The sequence below is a fragment of the Pseudorasbora parva genome, chromosome 5, assembly GCF_024679245.1.
Source record: "Pseudorasbora parva isolate DD20220531a chromosome 5, ASM2467924v1, whole genome shotgun sequence".
Classification (NCBI taxonomy): domain Eukaryota; kingdom Metazoa; phylum Chordata; class Actinopteri; order Cypriniformes; family Gobionidae; genus Pseudorasbora; species Pseudorasbora parva.
In genome coordinates this window covers 52,559,516-52,580,267 of record NC_090176.1, presented here as the reverse complement: position 1 = coordinate 52,580,267, position 20,752 = coordinate 52,559,516, and the positions used below count along the sequence as shown (strand labels likewise).

Below are 20,752 nucleotides of genomic sequence, written 5' to 3'. Positions count from 1 at the left end.
GCAGCTGTCTGCGTTTCGACCGCGATAAAGTTCCGAGAAGATTAGGCAAATTAGTCCGGTGATGTAGGACTGCGCGCGACTGTTCCTCCAAATCAGTGAAGGACAGTAATCATTTGTGTGTGTAACGATTGAAAGATTTAGTGATCTGTTTACATGAGACGTTATCTAAACCGATCTGGTGTTTACATGTGATGACTTTCAATCGCAATCATTTTGTCACATGCAGTTTGTCTGCCGCATCAAAAATGTCAACGCTGTTTTCTCCAGCAGCTGGAGTGTGTTGACTGTAGCCATAGCAACTCTTAACGGCCACCAGGACTAATACAGTATTATTTATAGCTATTTGTTGTAAAGTGTAATAATCATCTCAGAAAAAAAAATCTTAGTTAAAGTAAAAACTGCCTGGGGCAATATACGCTGTGTCATTACTCCAACATTATCTTCATAACTTACGAAATAAAAAGTTTACCCCTCAGAAAAATGTACTTTCCTCTCTTGTCAACATGAGCGCGGCGCGCGCCGTCACGTCATGTAAGGACACACACTTAAAAGTAATCGGTCAGGTCGTTTACATGGTGAAAAAAAATTAATAACGAGTATGGAAGAGATTCAAGCTTTGCTGCTTTTGCTGGTTATGTATAGGTTTACTAAAGAGGTAATTAACAACGACAGAAAAGAGCACTAATATGCAGATTCAGCAGCATGCAGCTGCAGCATATTCAGAAAGCTTGTAAAGCTAGATTTAAAATGACAATGTATATTATTATCAGCTATTACGGACATTGAACGTGAGATGGCTGAGACGACCGCGCGCCACCAGACAGAGAGCAAAGACTGATATTTACTGAACGCAGAACGAACCTCGCAAAAGACTTTTAAAAATGCCGGTTGAACTGCGTGAGCTCAACCAATCAGCATGTTCAGCGCCCAAGTCCCGCCCTCGAAAGTTCCTGAACTTTGAAAAAGTACTACCTCGCGAGCAGGGCCGTTTGGAGGGGGAAATATTTACCCGGAACTTCAATTTTACCCTGGTTCCTGCGGTCTAAACACACGAAGTACCACCCAAAGTTCCTAGTTCCTGGGTAAAGTTCCTGTGGTGGAAACGGGGCTTATCTCTCTCTCTCTCTCTCTCTCTCTCTCTCTCTCTCTCTCTCTCTCTCTCCCTCTCTCTCTCTCTCTCTCTCTCTCTCTCTCTCTCTCTCTCTCTCTCTCTCTCTTGTAATTGGAATAGCTCTGGAGAACGAGGTCCTTCGAAACCCCAAGCCTTCCCTGGTAGAGCGATCTGTTCTCAGTCTGACTCCTCCTGATGTTTATGTAGACTCCGCTCGTCTCAGAAAGCCCAGGTCAGCTTGTGATTTATCTGAAGCAGGGCCGGCCCTCAGGGGCCCGAGGTATCACTGCGAGGCCGACTCTGGGGTGGTGAGCGGCGCTTTGGCCAGGATTCGAGAGCTGGAGATGGAAGCGGAGCGGCTGGAGGAAGCCTATAGGAGCCATCAGCACAGAGCCATTCATGCTGAAGATCTGATGCTTCCCAGAACCGTCTCAGGCTACAGAGTGAGCTTCGCTCCGGCGGGACACCTTGTCGAGAAGGAACGCGAGCAGCCACTGGAGAGACTCAGCAGAACTCCCTCCCCATTAGAGAGGAACCCAATAAGACTCATCTCTCCTCCAGCCAGACGTCTGTCCTCCACACCGCTGTCCGAGTCCAAACACAAACATCAGAACGATCACTCTTTCACTCAAGGTACCAAATTTGGTTGAAAATGCAACCAAAGTTGAGCAAATGTTCTACCAGTAACGTTACAAGAACATCCTTTCAGAAGGTTTGCATCATTGTTTCTGTAAAACTGTTTGCTGTGCAGAGTGGCCGAGGACGAGCTCTGATGGCGATCGAGCAGCTTTGGTGTTTGCAGAGCGGCAGCTCTCTCCAATCCCTGCTGGAGAAATTATCCCATCCAGAGACTTCACACACATCAGTCCTCCCAGCAGCCCCAGGATGAAGAGCACGACACGCCACAGCCACAGGTGCTGGGATACACACACACTCCACTGGCACTCCACAGGCACTCCACAGGCACTCCACAGGCACTCCACAGGCACTCCACAGGCACTCCACTGGCACTCCACTGGCACTCCACTGACACTCCACTGGCACTCCACTGGCACTCCACTGGCACTCCACTGGCACTCCACTGGCACTCCACAGGCACTCCACTGGCACTCCACAGGCACTCCACAGACACTCCACAGACACTCCACAGGCACTCCACAGGCACTCCACAGGCACTCCACAGACACTCCACAGACACTCCACAGACACTCCACAGGCACTCCACTGGCACTCCACTGGCACTCCACTGACACTCCACAGGCACTCCACAGGCACTCCACAGACACTCCACAGACACTCCACTGGCACTCCACAGGCACTCCACAGACACTCCACAGGCACTCCACAGGCACTCCACTGGCACTCCACTGACACTCCACTGGCACTCCAAAGGCACTCCACTGACACTCCACAGACACTCCACAGACACTCCACAGACACTCCACTGGCACTCCACTGGCACTCCACTGGCACTCCCCTGACACTCCACAGGCACTCCACTGGCACTCCACTGACACTCCACAGACACTCCACTGACACTCCACAGGCACTCCACAGGCACTCCACAGGCACTCCACAGACACTCCACTGGCACTCCACAGGCACTCCACTGAAACTCCACTGACACTCCACAGGCACTCCACTGACAATCCACAGGCACTCCACAGGCACTCCACTGACCCTCCACAGGCACTCCACTGACACTCCACAGGCACTCCACAGGCACTCCACTGACATTCCACAGGCACTCCTCTGGCACTCCACAGACACTCCACTGACACTCCACAGGCACTCCACTGACACTCCACTGACACTCCACTGACACTCCACAGGAGCTCCACTGACACTCCACAGGCACTCCACTGACACTCCACAGGCACTCCACAGGCACTCCACTGACACTCCACTGACACTCCACTGACACTCCACAGGCACTCCACAGGCACTCCACTGACACTCCACAGGCACTCCACTGACACTCCACTGACCCTCCACAGGCACTCCACAGGCACTCCACTGACACTCCACTGACACTCCACAGGCACTCCACAGGCACTCCACTGACACTCCACTGGCACTCCACAGGCACTCCAAAGGCACTCCAAAGGCACTCCAAAGGCACTCCACAGGCACTCCACTGACACTCCACTGACACTCCACAGGCAATCCACTGGCACTCCACTGACACTCCATTGGCACTCCACGGGCACTCCACTGACACTCCACTGACACTCCACAGGCACTCCACTGGCACTCCACTGGCACTCCACTGGCACTCCACTGACACTCCACAGGCACTCCACTGGCACTCCACTGGCACTCCACTGACACTCCACTGACACTCCACTGACACTCCACTGACACTCCACTGACACTCCACAGGCACTCCACTGACACTCCACAGGCACTCCACAGGCACTCCACTGACACTCCACTGACACTCCTCAGACATATGGGATATAAATTTGAAGTGTGATGTGTTGGTGTTTTCTGCTGCCGTTCAGCTCTGAAATTTCCCCAAAAAACACAAAGGGGTTGGCCTTTTGATTTTTTGGGGTCTGAAAATAAAGTTTTCAGGCACTCCACGGGCACTCCAGAGGCACTCCACAGGCACTCAACTGGCACTCCACTGACACTCCACAGGCACTCAACGGGCACTCCACTGACACTCCACGGGCACTCCACAGGCACTCCACGGACACTCCACAGGCACTCCACAGGCACTCCACGGGCACTCCACGGGCACTCCACAGGCACTCCACAGGCACTCCACTGACACTCCACAGACACTCCACAGACACTCCACTGGCACTCCACATGCACTCCACATGCACTACACTGACAGTCCACAGACACTCCACAGGCAATCCACTGACACTCCACAGGCACTCCACTGACACTCCACTGGCACTCCACGGGCACTCCACTGGCACTCCACAGGCACTCCACTGGCACTCCACGGGCACTCCACGGGCACTCCACTGACACTCCACAGGCACTCCACTGACACTCCACTGACACTCCACTGACACTCCACAGACACTCCACAGGCACTCCACTGACACTCCACTGACCCTCCACAGGCACTCCACTGACACTCCACTGACACTCCACAGGCACTCCACAGGCACTCCACTGACACTCCACAGGCACTCCACTGACAATCCACTGACACTCCACAGGCACTCCACCGACACTCCACCGACACTCCACTGACACTCCACAGGCACTCCACTGACACTCCACTGACACTCCACAGGCACTCCACAGGCACTCCACAGGCACTCCACTGACACTCCACAGGCACTCCACTGACAATCCACTGACACTCCACTGGCACTCCACTGGCACTTCACTGACACTCCACAGGCACTCCACAGGCACTCCACAGGCACTCCACTGACACTCCACTGACCCTCCACAGGCACTCCACAGGCACTCCACTGACACTCCACTGACACTCCACTGGCACTCCACTGGCACTTCACTGACACTCCACAGGCACTCCACTGACACTCCACTGACACTCCACTGGCACTTCACTGACACTCCACAGGCACTCCACAGGCACTCCACAGGCACTCCACTGACACTCCACAGGCACTCCACTGACACTCCACTGACACTCCACAGGCACTCCACTGACACTCCACAGGCACTTCACTGACAATCCACTGACACTCCACAGGCACTCCACTGACACTCCACTGGCACTCCACTGACACTCCACAGACACTCCACTGGCACTCCACAGGCACTCCACATGCACTCCACATGCACTACACTGACAGTCCACAGACACTCCACAGGCAATCCACTGACACTCCACAGGCACTCCACTGACACTCCACGGGCACTCCACGGGCACTCCACGGGCACTCCACGGGCACTCCACTGGCACTCCACAGGCACTCCACTGACACTCCACTGGCACTCCACTGGCACTTCACTGACACTCCACAGGCACTCCACTGACACTCCACAGGCACTCCACTGACACTCCACAGGCACTCCACTGACACTCCACTGACACTCCTCAGACATATGGGATATACATTTGAAGTGTGATGTGTTGGTGTTTTCTGCTGCCGTTCAGCTCTGAAATTTCCCCAAAAAACACAAAGGGGTTGGCCTTTTGATTTTTTGGGGTCTGAAAATAAAGTTTTCAGGCACTCCACGGGCACTCAACTGGCACTCCACTGGCACTCCACCGACACTCCACGGACACTCCACGGACACTCCACAGGCACTCCACGGGCACTCCACAGGCACTCCACAGGCACTCCACTGGCACTCCACTGACACTCCACTGGCACTCCACTGGCACTCCACTGGCACTCCACAGGCACTCCACTGACACTCCACAGGCACTCCACTGACAATCCACTGGCACTCCACTGACACTCCACTGACACTCCACAGGCACTTCACTGACAATCCACTGACACTCCACAGGCACTCCACTGACACTCCACTGGCACTCCACTGACACTCCACAGACACTCCACTGGCACTCCACAGGCACTCCACATGCACTCCACATGCACTACACTGACAGTCCACAGACACTCCACAGGCAATCCACTGACACTCCACAGGCACTCCACTGACACTCCACTGGCACTCCACGGGCACTCCACGGGCACTCCACTGGCACTCCACAGGCACTCCACTGACACTCCACTGGCACTCCACTGGCACTTCACTGACACTCCACAGGCACTCCACTGACACTCCACAGGCACTCCACTGACACTCCACAGGCACTCCACTGACACTCCACTGACACTCCTCAGACATATGGAATATACATTTGAAGTGTGATGTGTTGGTGTTTTCTGCTGCCGTTCAGCTCTGAAATTTCCCCAAAAAACACAAAGGGGTTGGCCTTTTGATTTTTTGGGGTCTGAAAATAAAGTTTTCAGGCACTCCACGGGCACTCCACTGACACTCCACAGGCACTCCACGGGCACTCCACGGACACTCCACGGACACTCCACAGGCACTCCACGGGCACTCCACAGGCACTCCACAGGCACTCCACTGGCACTCCACAGGCACTCCACTGGCACTCCACTGACACTCCACTGGCACTCCACTGGCACTCCACTGGCACTCCACAGGCACTCCACTGACACTCCACAGGCACTCCACTGACAATCCACTGGCACTCCACTGACACTCCACTGGCACTCCACTGACACTCCACAGGCACTCCACAGGCACTCCACTGACACTCCACTGACACTCCTCAGACATATGGGATATAAATTTGAAGTGTGATGTGTTGGTGTTTTCTGCTGCCGTTCAGCTCTGGAAGGCTCTAGGATCTCCAAACTTGCGTTCCTGTCGACGCCTCCACACACTCGATGAGAATCCAGAGTTTAGTGAAGATCGGAAAAATTCGAAAAAATGTCCCCAAAAAACACAAAGGGGTTGGCCTTTTGATTTTTTGGGGTCTGAAAATAAAGTTTTCAGGCACTCCACGGGCACTCCACTGGCACTCCACTGACACTCCACTGACACTCATCGGGCACTCCACAGGCACTCCACGGGCACTCCACTGACACTCCACGGGCACTCCACGGACACTCCACAGGCACTCCACAGGCACTCCACGGGCACTCCACTGACACTCCACAGGGACTCCACTGACACTCCACTGGCACTCCACTGACAGTCCACAGACACTCCACAGGCAATCCACTGGCACTCCACGGGCACTCCACGGGCACTCCACTGGCACTCCACGGGCACTCCACTGACACTCCACAGGCACTCCACTGACACTCCACTGGCACTCCACGGGCACTTCACTGACACTCCACAGGCACTCCACTGACACTCCACAGGCACTCCACTGACACTCCACAGGCACTCCACGGGCACTCCACTGACAATCCACAGGCACTCCACTGGCACTCCACTGACACTCCACAGGCACTCCACGGGCACTCCACTGACACTCCACGGGCACTCCACTGGCACTCCACAGGCACTCCACTGACACTCCACAGGCACTCCACGGGCACTCCACACGCACTCCAATGACATTCCACTGACACTCCACTGACACTCCACAGGCACTCCACGGGCACTCCACTGACACTCCACAGGCACTCCACTGACAATCCACAGGCACTCCACTGACACTCCACTGGCACTCCATGGGCACTCCACTGACAATCCACTGGCACTCCACTGGCACTCCACTGGCACTCCACAGACACTCCACAGACACTCCACAGACACTCCACTGACACTCCACTGGCACTCCACTGACACTCCACTGGCACTCCACAGACACTCCACAGGCACTCCACGGAACCTCCACTGGCACTACACAGGCACTCCAATGACATTCCACTGACACTCCACTGACACTCCACAGGCACTCCACGGGCACTCCACGGGCACTCCACGGGCACTCCACGGGCACTCCACTGACACTCCACAGGCACTCCACTGACAATCCACAGGCACACCACTGACACTCCACTGACACTCCATGGGCACTCCACTGACAATCCACTGGCACTCCACAGACACTTCACTGACACTCCACTGACACTCCACTGGCACTCCACTGGCACTCCACTGGCACTCCACAGACACTCCACAGGCACTCCACAGGCACTCCACGGACACTCCACAGGCACTCCACAGGCACTCCACGGAACCTCCACTGGCACTCCACAGACACTCCACTGACACTACACAGGCACTCCACGGACACTCCACGGGGACTCCACTGACACTCCACAGACACTCCACAGGCACTCCACTGGCACTCCACAGACACTCCACAGACATATGGTATATAAATTTGAAGTGTGATGTGTTGGTGTTTTCTGCTGCCGTTCAGCTCTGGAAGGCTCTAGGATCTCCAAACTTGCGTTCCTGTCGACGCCTCGACACACTCGATGAGAATCCAGAGTTTAGTGAAGATCGGAAAAACTCGAAAAAATTTCCCCAAAAAACACAAAGGGGTTAGCCTTTTGATTTTTTTGGGGTCTGAAAATAAAGTTTTCAGACACTCCACAGGCACTCCACAGGCACTCCACTGACACTCCACTGGCACTCCACAGACACTCCACAGACACTCCACAGGCACTCCACAGACACTCCACAGGCACTCCACAGACACTCCACAGACACTCCACGGAACCTCCACTGACACTCCACAGGCACTCCACGGAACCTCCACTGGCACTCCACAGGCACTCCACTGGCACTCCACAGACACTCCACAGGCACTCCACAGGCATTTCACTGGCACTCCACTGACACTCCACAGGCACTCCACGGACACTCCACAGGCACTCCACGGGCACTCCACTGGCACTCCACGGGTACTCCACAGGCACTCCACTGACACTCCACTGGCACTCCACAGACACTCCACTGACACTCCACTGGCACTCCACAGACATATGGGATATAAATTTGAAGTGTGAAGTGTTGGTGTTTTCTGCTGCTGTTCAGCTCTGGAAGGCTCTAGGATCTCCAAACTTGCGTTCCTGTCGACGCCACGACACATTTGATGAGAATCCAGAGTTTAGTGAAGATCGGAAAAACTCGAAAATTTTTCCCCAAAAACACAAAGGGGTTAGCCTTTTGATTTTTTGGGGTCTGAAAATAAGGTTTTCAGACACTCAACTGGCACTCCACAGGCACTCCACTGGCACTCCACTGACACTCCACAGGCACTCCACAGACACTCCACAGACACTCCTCTGGCACTCCACAGGCACTCCACTGGCACTCCACAGGCACTCCACTGGCACTCCACAGGCACTCCACAGGCACTCCACGGAACCTCCACTGGCACTCCACAGGCACTCCACTGGCACTCCACTGGCACTCCACTGGCACTCCACTGGCACTCCACTGGCACTCCACGGACACTCCACGGACACTCCACGGACACTCCACAGGCACTCCACGGGCACTCCACTGGCACTCCACGGGTACTCCACAGGCACTCCACTGGCACTCCACAGACACTCCACTGACACTCCACTGGCACTCCACAGACATATGGGATATAAATTTGAAGTGTGAAGTGTTTGTGTTTTCTGCTGCTGTTCAGCTCTGGAAGGCTCTAGGATCTCCAAACTTGCGTTCCTGTCGACGCCTCGACACACTCGATGAGAATCCAGAGTTTAGTGAAGATCGGAAAAACTCGAAAAATTTTCCCCAAAAAACACAAAGGGGTTAGCCTTTTGATTTTTTGGGGTCTGAAAATAAAGTTTTCAGACACTCTACTGGCACTCCACAGGCACTCCACTGGCACTCCACTGACACTCCACTTGCACTCCACTTGCACTCCACAGGCACTCCACTGGCACTCCACAGGCACTCCACAGGCACTCCACAGGCACTCCTCTGGCACTCCACAAGCACTCCACTGACACTCCACTGACACTCCACTGACACTCCACTGACACTCCACTGACACTCCACTGGCACTCCACAGGCACTCCACAGGCACTCCACTGGCACTCCACTGGCACTCCACAGGCACTCCACAGGCACTCCACTGGCACTCCACAGACACTCCACTGACACTCCACAGGCACTCCACTGACACTCCTCTGGCACTCCACAGGCACTCCACGGGCACTCCACTGACACTCCGCGGGCACTCCATTGACACTCCACAGGCACTCCACGGGCACTCCACTGACACTCCACTGACACTCCACGGGCACTCCACAGGCACTCCACTGGCACTCCACAGACATATGGGATTTAAATTTGAAGTGTGAAGTGTTTGTGTTTTCTGCTGCTGTTCAGCTCTGGAAGGCTCTAGGATCTCCAAACTTGCGTTCCTGTCGACGCCACGACACATTTGATGAGAATCCAGAGTTTAGTGAAGATCGGAAAAACTCGAAAAATTTTCCCCAAAAAACACAAAGGGGTTAGCCTTTTGATTTTTTGGGGTCTGAAAATAAAGTTTTCAGACACTCTACTGGCACTCCACAGGCACTCCACTGACACTCCACTTGCACTCCACAGGCACTCCACTGGCACTCCACTGACACTCCACTGACACTCCACTTGCACTCCACAGGCACTCCACAGGCACTCCACAGGCACTCCACAGGCACTCCACTGACACTCCACTGACACTCCACAGACACTCCTCTGGCACTCCACAGGCACTCCACTGACACTCCACAGGCACTCCTCTGGCACTCCACAGGCACTCCACAGACACTCCACAGGCACTCCACTGACACTCCACTGACACTCCACAGGCACTCCACTGACACTCCACTGGCACCCCACAGGCACTCCACTGACACTCCACTGGCACTCCACAGGCACTCCACTGGCACTCCACGGGCACTCCACGGGCACTCCACGGGCACTCCACTGACACTCCACTGGCACTCCACTGGCACTCCACTGGCACTCCACAGGCACTCCACTGACACTCCACGGGCACTCCACTGACACTCCACTGGCACTCCACAGGCACTCCACTGGCACTCTACTGACACTCCTCTGGCACTCCACAGGCACTCCACAGGCACTCCACTGACACTCCACGGGCACTCCACTGACACTCCACTGACACTCCACAGGCACTCCACGGGCACTCCACTGACACTCCACGGGCACTCCACGGGCACTCCACAGGCACTCCACTGACACTCCACAGACATATGGGATATAAATTTGAAGTGTGAAGTGTTGGTGTTTTCTGCTGCTGTTCAGCTCTGGAAGGCTCTAGGATCTCCAAACTTGCGTTCCTGTCGACGCCTCGACACACTCGATGAGAATCCAGAGTTTAGTGAAGATCGGAAAAACTCGAAAAATTTTCCCCAAAAACACAAAGGGGTTAGCCTTTTGATTTTTTGGGGTCTGAAAATAAAGTTTTCAGACACTCCACTGACACTCCACTTGCACTCCACAGGCACTCCACTGGCACTCCACTGACACTCCACTGACACTCCACTTGCACTCCACAGGCACTCCACAGGCACTCCACAGGCACTCCACAGGCACTCCACTGACACTCCACTGACACTCCACAGACACTCCTCTGGCACTCCACAGGCACTCCACTGACACTCCACAGGCACTCCTCTGGCACTCCACAGGCACTCCACAGACACTCCACAGGCACTCCACTGACACTCCACTGACACTCCACAGGCACTCCACTGACACTCCACTGGCACCCCACAGGCACTCCACTGACACTCCACTGGCACTCCACAGGCACTCCACTGGCACTCCACGGGCACTCCACGGGCACTCCACGGGCACTCCACTGACACTCCACTGGCACTCCACTGGCACTCCACTGGCACTCCACAGGCACTCCACTGACACTCCACGGGCACTCCACTGACACTCCACTGGCACTCCACAGGCACTCCACAGGCACTCCACTGGCACTCTACTTACACTCCTCTGGCACTCCACAGGCACTCCACAGGCACTCCACTGACACTCCACGGGCACTCCACTGACACTCCACTGACACTCCACAGGCACTCCACGGGCACTCCACTGACACTCCACGGGCACTCCACGGGCACTCCACAGGCACTCCACTGACACTCCACAGACATATGGGATATAAATTTGAAGTGTGAAGTGTTGGTGTTTTCTGCTGCTGTTCAGCTCTGGAAGGCTCTAGGATCTCCAAACTTGCGTTCCTGTCGACGCCTCGACACACTCGATGAGAATCCAGAGTTTAGTGAAGATCGGAAAAACTCGAAAAATTTTCCCCAAAAACACAAAGGGGTTAGCCTTTTGATTTTTTGGGGTCTGAAAATAAAGTTTTCAGACACTCCACTGGCACTCCACAGGCACTCCACTGGCACTCCACTGGCACTCCACTGACACTCCACTGACACTCCACTTGCACTCCACTGACACTCCACTGACACTCCTCTGGCACTCCACATGCACTCCACTGGCACTCCACAGGCACTCCACTGACACTCCACAGACACTCCACAGGCACTCCACAGGCACTCCTCTGGCACTCCTCAGGCACTCCACTGGCACTCCACAGGCACTCCACGGAACCTCCACTGGCACTCCACAGGCACTCCACAGACACTCCACTGGCACTCCACACGCACTCCACTGACACTTCACTGACACTCCACAGGCACTCCACTGACACTCCACTGACACTCCACAGGCACTCCACAGGCACTCCACTGACACTCCACTGACACTCCACTGACACTCCACAGGCACTCCACTGGCACTCCACTGACACTCCACTGGCACTCCACTGACACTCCACTGGCACTCCACTGACACTCCACAGGCACTCCACTGACACTCCACAGGCACTCCACTGACACTCCACAGGCACTCCACTGACACTCCACAGGCACTCCACAGGCACTCCACTGGCACTCCACAGGCACTCCACAGGCACTCCACTGACACTCCACTGACACTCCACAGGCACTCCACAGGCACTCCACAGGCACTCCACTGACACTCCACACGCACTCCACTGACACTCCACAGGCACTCCACAGGCACTCCACAGGCACTCCACTGGCACTCCACACGCACTCCACAGGCACTCCACAGGCACTCCACTGACACTCCACAGACATTTGGGATATAAATGCAAAGTGTGATGTGTTGGTGTTTTCTGCTGCCGTTCAGCTCTGGAAGGCTCTAGGATCTCCAAACCTGCGTTCCTGTCGACGCCTCGACACACTCGATCAGAATCCAGAGTTTAGTGAAGATCGGAGAAACTCGAAATTTTTCCCCCAAAAAACACAAAGGGGTTAGCCTTTTGATTTTTTTTGGTCTGAAAATAAAGTTTCTCCGATCTTCACTAAACTCTGGATTCTGATCGAGTGTGTCGAGACGTCGACAGGAACGCAGGTTTGAAGATCCTAGAGCCTTCCAGAGCTGAACGGCAGCAGAAAACACCAACACTTCACTCTTCACATTTATACAGTGGCCGCTAGATAACAGGAAGCAGTGCTCTGACACTTTATATCTTAATTATATTCTTTGTGTTTGTTCTGATTTCTCAGTCCACCCAAACTGCAGGAAATCATTTCCAGTTCAGAGTCGTCTCCTCAACCAGAGAAGATCACACTCCACGACCTCACTGACCCTATACAACGTGAGAATTCATCAGTGTGTGTGTGTGTGTGTGTGTGTGTGAGAGAGAGAGAGTGTGTGTTTGTGAGAGAGCGTATGTGTGTGTGTTAGAGAGAGAGAATGTGTGTGTGCGTGTGTGCGTGTGTGTGTGTGTGTGTGTGTGTGTGTGTGTGTGTGTTTCTGCCTGTGTCAGTCATCGTCACCTTCATTTATATAGTGCTTTATACAGTATAGTGTGTGTTCAGTTGTGTCCACAGATCAGGAGTGTATCCTCCAGAGACTGCAGGACTCTCAGCCGGAGCTTCATCAGGGTGAGTCGGATCTTCCGTCGCTGTTCGGATCTTCCTTGTGTGTTAAATCATATAAACTAGTGCTTTTTTCATCATCTTTATCATCAGACGCAGACGTAAAGATAGACACGCATGAGGAAGAGGAGAGATGGGAGGAGGAGAGGAAGAGGAGAGAGGAGAAGAGACTGAGGGAGAGAGAGGAGGAGCAGGAGAGAGAGGAGCGAGAGCTGGAGAGACTCAAGCAGGAGCAGGTGATTCATTTAAACACATGAGTTCAGGAGTCGATTCCTTTAAAAGAATCGCTTCGTAAGAGTCATTTGTTCATTATTATTTTCTATTTGTGGTAGACTTTTCTTAAGGAGCATCATTTATAGTTAGATTTATTTGTTGGCCAGTTGTGTTCTGTGCAATAAATATTACAGTTCTAAACCATCTATTTAGTTTCATTGTTCCACTGTATTACTGATAATATTTACAATAATGTATTGAATTTGATACTGTGTCTCACATTGTCCCACAGCAACATTAAAATAGTGTAGATTATTTTACAATTTTTAATAATAATAATTAATTATATTTAGTGTCCATTTTATTCATTTACCATTTAATATTGGGGGAATTCAAGTTATTTTACATATTTGAACATTTAAAAAAGTGTAAAAGTAATTTTTCCAGGTAATTAGTTACTCTTATAATGATGCAACTCAGTTACTATTTGTGAGAAGTAAATAGTAACTAAGTAACATGACCAACACTGACTGTATGTTTAATAACAAGAGAGTTCAATAATCATGACTGTCTGCTTTCAGGAGGATCAAAATGAGAAACCAGCAGAAGAGGAGAGGGACGGTACAGAAGGTCATGTGTCCGCAACGGCCTCAGCGATTGGAGGAGGAGCGGATGCGTCCAATCCGCTTCAGAAGTACATGATGATGCTCATGCAGAATAAACCAAACGAGCAGGTACATCAAAAACATTCTGTACTATAATGAAAATTGGTCTTAAAGGGATAGTTCACCCATGAATGAAAATCCTGTCCTCATTTACTCACCCTCATGTTGTTCCAAACCTCTATGAGTTTCTTTCTCCTGCTAAAATAAGATATTTGGAAGAATGTTTGTAACAAAGCAGAGAGAGACTACCATAGTATTCTTTCCCCTATTATGGTAGTCAATGGTTGCTCTATCTGCTTGGTTACAAACATTCTTCCAAATATCTTATTTTAGCAGGAGAAAGAAACTCATACAGGTTTGGAACAACATGAGGGTGAGTAAATGAGGACAGAATATTCATTTTTGGGTGAACTATCCATTTAAATAGGGATTGTAATGTAATTTCCATACACTGACAAAAAAAAAATGTCGGTAGTGTCCGTGACGTCACCCATAGGATTCCGATGAGCCGTTCGAAGCGTAGAGACGAGCCGTCGCCATCTTGTGAGCGAGTCATCGCGTGTCACTCCCGGATAACAGAAAATGGGCTGAAAGGCGGAGCTTAGGTGATGCGATGACTATAGACGGCAGATAAATGGCTATCCACCTGTCACTCAAAGTAACCACGCCCTTAATTATGCAAAACTTTAAGGCTTTATATAACGTAAAGGAATGAGTTATATAAAAATTCACCCCCTCACAGTCATCATGAAGGTCAACATTAGCCGTATAGACCAAAACCACAATTTGTCCCAGGCTGTAAACGTGTTTTTCTGTTGTAAAGATGGGCATTTTATCATGAGGCTCAATGGGGTTTAGCTCCTTCTGGAGCCGCTCTAGTGGCCAGTGGAGGAATTGCAGTTTACATTACTTCGGTATTGGCTTCAGGAGAGATCGCGGGAGGAGCCGCTTGGTAATTTCACATGTTCTTGATGGCTGTGTTTGAACTTTCAGAGCCAGAATAAAGAGGCATCAGAGCACCAAAGTCAAGAGGAGCTTCACCTGTCTGAGCACGACCACAGGTAGCACGTTTGTGTCCATTACTGTTCAACAATACCGAGATATTATTCATCACTAACCTTCATTTCGCTCCGCAGTGTTGGCGTAACATCCCATGAAGAACCAGACGATGAATTCTGGTGAAGAACGCCTCATGCACTGCTGGATCTGCTGTTCAGTGTGTTTTTAATGTGTGTATCGATGTGTTTTTATAGAGACTGAATAAATGTGAAATGAAATGTTCTGCTGTTGTATTATAACTGTTGTGCTGATATTACTGATTTCACTGCACTGATAACAAACCTTGAACTGAAGTTTGCATTATTGATTTTATTACAGTGAAGCAGCTTTGAAACCTGTATAAATAAAGGTAGTTGTAAATATTACTGTGAGCAGACATTATAATAAGTCACGCCAACACGACTGGGAGTATCAGATGGACTGCAGCAATGAGCCATTAAAGACAGATGAGGTCATTTTAGGCCAAATGGCTGAAAAATCAAACAGTCATTAGTTTATGGTTGAATGGTTTATAACATTTGACCATTAGGTGGCGCTGTGACCATTTTGTTGTGTTGTCAAAACGCATTGTAGAGATACAGTCTCAGTCATTTTGGCTTCATGTTTCAAATTCGTCGCTGCAGTATATCACAACGGTTTCATCTATCGACACCAAATCCAAGACTTTTTGCTATCATGGTCTAAAGATGATCTGATTTGATTTTGGTGAAAATCAGACAAAAGGCCAAGGAGGAGTTAGAAAAGGTAGGTTGTTAAAGGAAATCAAAATGGCGGACAGCACGTTCAGCCATATGGCATCGATGTTCTCGGCCTGACCCAAGGAATCTATTAAGACCAGATTCATTACAATAGGTTAATATAATCAAAAGCTATTAGTATTTTTGGGAAATTCATAACTTTTGACCACAAGGTGGTGCTGCAACGAAACTTTTGAGTACCTTCAGGGCTTGGTGTCGAAGACGCAAACCAAGTTTCAAAACAATATGCCAATGCATTCGTTTAAAATGAATGATGACTGACTCCCAAAATGGCTGATATGGGAATTGGGTGTCCTGTGACACGGATCTAAAGAGACCATTTTTGTGATTTTGGCCAAAGCGATGAGAAATAAGCAAAAATAGCACATTTTTCATATCTCCAGAACACTAGGTGGCGCTGTGCTGAAACTGAGCAGGTCGCCTCAGGTCATGGTTGGCATAACACACCAAGTTTGGTCAGAATAAACTAAAGCGCTGCAGAGATATAGCCTCACGTCCATTTTGGTGCTCTTCATTGAATTTGTTGGTGTTACGAATTTTAATTAACGAATTAAAATGTTACGAATGAACCGAGAACTGTTTGACCAATCAACTTGAATTCCATATCTTTTTCTCTGCATGGTCTATCTGGTAAGATTATCTGGTTAAATGTGTTTATGAAAACTGGAGCAATGGCCAAGGAGGAGTTAAAAAAAGTAATTTTGTGGAAAATTCAAAATGGCGTGAAAACAGTATGAGCACAAACGTGAGTGTAGCTTTGAACAGGTGGTGGCGCTAGAGGGATTGCGTTAGAGACGCCAGATGTGCTCTGGTGTCAGTTCCGACTGTCTTCTATCGGTGTGCCAAATCTCATAACTTTCCTGTTCTACGTGCGGAGGAAGAAGAAGAGGAAGGCCGACAGGATTCACACACAAAGAATGACACGATTCAAAAGAAGACTCGTTGAGATCCAGGAAGTCTCATCATATTTTATTTATTTTTGTATAAAACACAACAGATTGTTTGACGGCCTGAACATCGTCGTCCAGCGTCGCTCGCAGCAAATCATCAGTTTTGGGCAGTTATTAACATTCACAATCCAGCATTATTATTAAGCATTAAAAACACACAAACACACACAGAATCATGACGACCTTCTGGGCAGGAGATCAGAAACAGACGGCGGTGCATTTATTAAACACATGCATATTTTTGGGCTTTTATTTTATTTCAAAAAAGCAGTTTAAGTCCAAACTAAAGGCGTCCCGTAAACACTGGTTAGAGCCTCGCGCGAGTCAAACGAACAGCAGTAAACATGAGCTAAAACTAGAAAATAACACAGTTAAACCTGGCGAACGCTGCGCAAAACAACACGTTATAACACGCATGACATATTGCCAATAACGACGCTTTTACAGCAGGGCAGGTTTAGTTTTACCCTCCAAAAAAAACAAAAAAGAGTGTCTGGTCAGAGTTCACAGTCACGGTGCAATGAAACACATGACTGAACAAAACACATGAGAAATGAGAAATTGGGCATCAAAGTTTAATATAAAAAAGTATTTAGGTTGCTAGGGTGTTTCTAGGCGGTTGCTAATGTATTATGAGTGGTTGCTAAGGTATTCTGGGTGGTTGCTAAGGCATCACTAGGCAGTTGATAAGGTATTGTGGGTGGTTGCTAGGCGATTGCTATGATGTTCAGGGTGGTTGTTAGGTGGTTGCAAAGGTATTCTGGGTGGTTGCTAGGGCCTTGCTGTGTGGTTGCTAGGGTGTTTTGCTAGACAGTTGCTAAGGTATTCTGGGTGGTTTTGAGGGCATTGCTAGGCAGTTGCTAAGGTATTCTGGGTGGTTGCTAGGCGGCTGCTAATGTATTTTGGGTGGTTTCTAGGGCATTGCTAGGCAGTTGCTAAGGTATTCTGGGAGGTTGCTAGGCGACTGCTTATGTATTTTTGGCGGTATCTATGGCATTGCTAAGCAGTTGCTAAGGTATTCTGGGTGGTTGCTAGGCGGCTGCTAACAGTGTCACTCCACTGACACTCCACAGACACTCCACTGGCACTCCACTGACACTTTACTGGCACCCCACAGGCAATCCACTGGCACTCCACAGGCAATCCACTGACACTCCACTGACACTCCACAGGCACTTCACAGGCACTCCACTGACACTCCACAGGCACTTCACAGGCACTCCACTGACACTCCACTGACACTCCACAGGCAATCCACTGACACTCCACTGACACTCCACAGGCACTCCACTGACACTCCACTGACACTCCACAGGCAATCCACTGACACTCCACTGACACTCCACAGACACTCCACAGACACTCTACTGGCACTCCACAGACACTTAACAGGCACTCCACTGACACTCCACTGGCACTCCACAGGCACTCCTCAGACATATGGGATATAAATTTGAAGTGTGATGTGTTGGTGTTTTCTGCTGCCATTCAGCTCTGGAAGGCTCTAGGATCTCCAAACTTGCGTTCCTGTCGACGCCTCGACACACTCGATGAGAATCCAGAGTTTAGTGAAGATCGGAAAAACTCGAAAAAATTTCCCCAAAAAACACAAAGGGGTTAGCCTTTTGATTTTTTGGGGTCTGAAAATAAAGATTTCAGACACTCCACGAACACTCCTCGGGCACTCCAGAGTCACTCCACAGACACTCCAGAGGCACTCCACAGACACTCCACAGGCACTCCACAGGCACTCCATAGGCACTCCACAGACACTCCACTGGCACTCCACTGACACTCCACAGGCACTCCACTGACACTACACTGGCACTCCACATGCACTCCACAGACACTCCACTGGCACTCCACAGGAACTCCACTGACACTACACAGGCACTCCACAGGCACTCCACAGACACTCCACTTGCACTCCACAGGCACTCCACAGGCACTCCACAGGCACTCCACAGACACTCCACATGCACTCCACAGGCACTCCACTGACACTACACAGGCACTCCACGGACACTCCACGGGCACTCCACAGGCACTCCACAGGCACTCCACTGACACTACACAGGCACTCCACGGGCACTCCACGGACACTCCACGGGCACTCCACAGGCACTCCACTGACACTACACAGGCACTCCACAGGCACTCAACTGGCACTCTAAAGGCACTCCAAAGGCACTCCACAGGCACTCCACAGGCACTCCACTGACAGTCCACAGACACTCCACAGGCAATCCACTGACACTCCACAGACACTCCACTGACACTCCACAGGCACTCCACTGGCACTCCACAGGCACTCCACGGAACCTCCACTGGCACTCCACTGGCACTCCACAGGCACTCCATGGAACCTCCACTGGCACTCCACAGACACTCCACTGGCACTCCACTGGCACTCCACTGGCACTCCACTGACACTCCACTGGCACTCCACTGACACTCCACTGACACTCCACTGGCACTCCACTGGCACTCCACTGGCACTCCACAGACACTCCACTGACACTCCACTGGCACTCCACTGGCACTCCACTGACACTCCACTGACACTCCACAGGCACTCCACAGACACTCCACTGACACTCCACAGACACTCCACTGACACTCCACAGGCACTCCACTGACAATCCACTGGCACTCCACTGGCACTCCACAGACACTCCACAGACATATGGGATATAAATTTGAAGTGTAATGTGTTGTTTTCTGCTGCCGTTCAGCTCTGGAAGGCTCTAGGATCTCCAAACTTGCGTTCCTGTCGACGCCTCAACACACTCGATGAGAATCCAGAGTTTAGTGAAGATCGGAAAAACTCGAAAAAATTTCCCCAAAAAACACAAAGGGGTTAGCCTTTTGATTTTTTGGGGTCTGAAAATAAAGTTTTCAGACACTCCACTGGCACTCCACAGGCACTCCACAGACACTCCACTGACACTCCACAGGTGCTCCACTGACACTCCACAGACACTCCACAGATATATGGGATATAAATTTGAAGTGGGATGTGTTGGTGTTTTCTGCTGCCGTTCAGCTCTGGAAGGCTCTAGGATCTCCAAACTTGCGTTCCTGTCGACGCCTCGACACACTCGATGAGAATCCAAAGTTTAGTGAAGATCGGAAAAACTCGAAAAAATTTCCCCAAAAAACAAAAAGGGGTTAGCCTTTTGATTTTTTTGTTGTCTGAAAATAAAGTTTTCAGACACTCCACTGGCACTCCACAGGCACTCCACTGACACTCCACTGACACTCCACTGGCACTCCACAGACACTCCACAAGCACTCCACTGGCACTCCACAGGCACTCCACTGGCACTCCACTGACAATCCACTGACACTCCACAGACACTCCACTGACACTCCACAGACACTCCACTGACACTCCACAGGCACTCCACAGGCACTCCACTGACACTCCACTGGCACTCCACAGGCACTCCACAGGCACTCCACAGACATTCCAAAAGCACTCCACAGGCACTCCACAGACACTCCACTGGCACTCCACTGGCACTCCACAGGCACTACACTGACACTCCACAGACACTCCACTGGCACTCCACAGGCACTCCAC

At 51.2% G+C, this 20,752-nt stretch overlaps 1 protein-coding gene across 5 annotated transcripts in view; it reads left to right on the top strand.

Annotated features, from left to right (window-relative positions):
- Positions 1 to 15,680, top strand: part of ofd1 (OFD1 centriole and centriolar satellite protein) — a 43,068-nt gene extending 27,388 nt beyond the window's left edge. For 3 of the 5 annotated variants that reach the window (XM_067444700.1, XM_067444699.1, XM_067444698.1), the window contains exons 15-22: positions 1,232 to 1,744; positions 1,863 to 2,025; positions 13,147 to 13,238; positions 13,462 to 13,527; positions 13,615 to 13,757; positions 14,316 to 14,468; positions 15,393 to 15,460; positions 15,536 to 15,680. In XM_067444700.1, coding sequence (XP_067300801.1) covers positions 1,232 to 1,744; positions 1,863 to 2,025; positions 13,147 to 13,238; positions 13,462 to 13,527; positions 13,615 to 13,757; positions 14,316 to 14,468; positions 15,393 to 15,460; positions 15,536 to 15,581 — 1,244 coding nt within the window. In that variant the 3' untranslated portion in view covers positions 15,582 to 15,680. The remainder of the gene's footprint in view (positions 1 to 1,231; positions 1,745 to 1,862; positions 2,026 to 13,146; positions 13,239 to 13,461; positions 13,528 to 13,614; positions 13,758 to 14,315; positions 14,469 to 15,392; positions 15,461 to 15,535) is intronic. The other 2 variants (XM_067444703.1, XM_067444701.1) reach the window with 1 other exon arrangement.
- Positions 15,681 to 20,752: the final 5,072 nt, after the last annotated feature.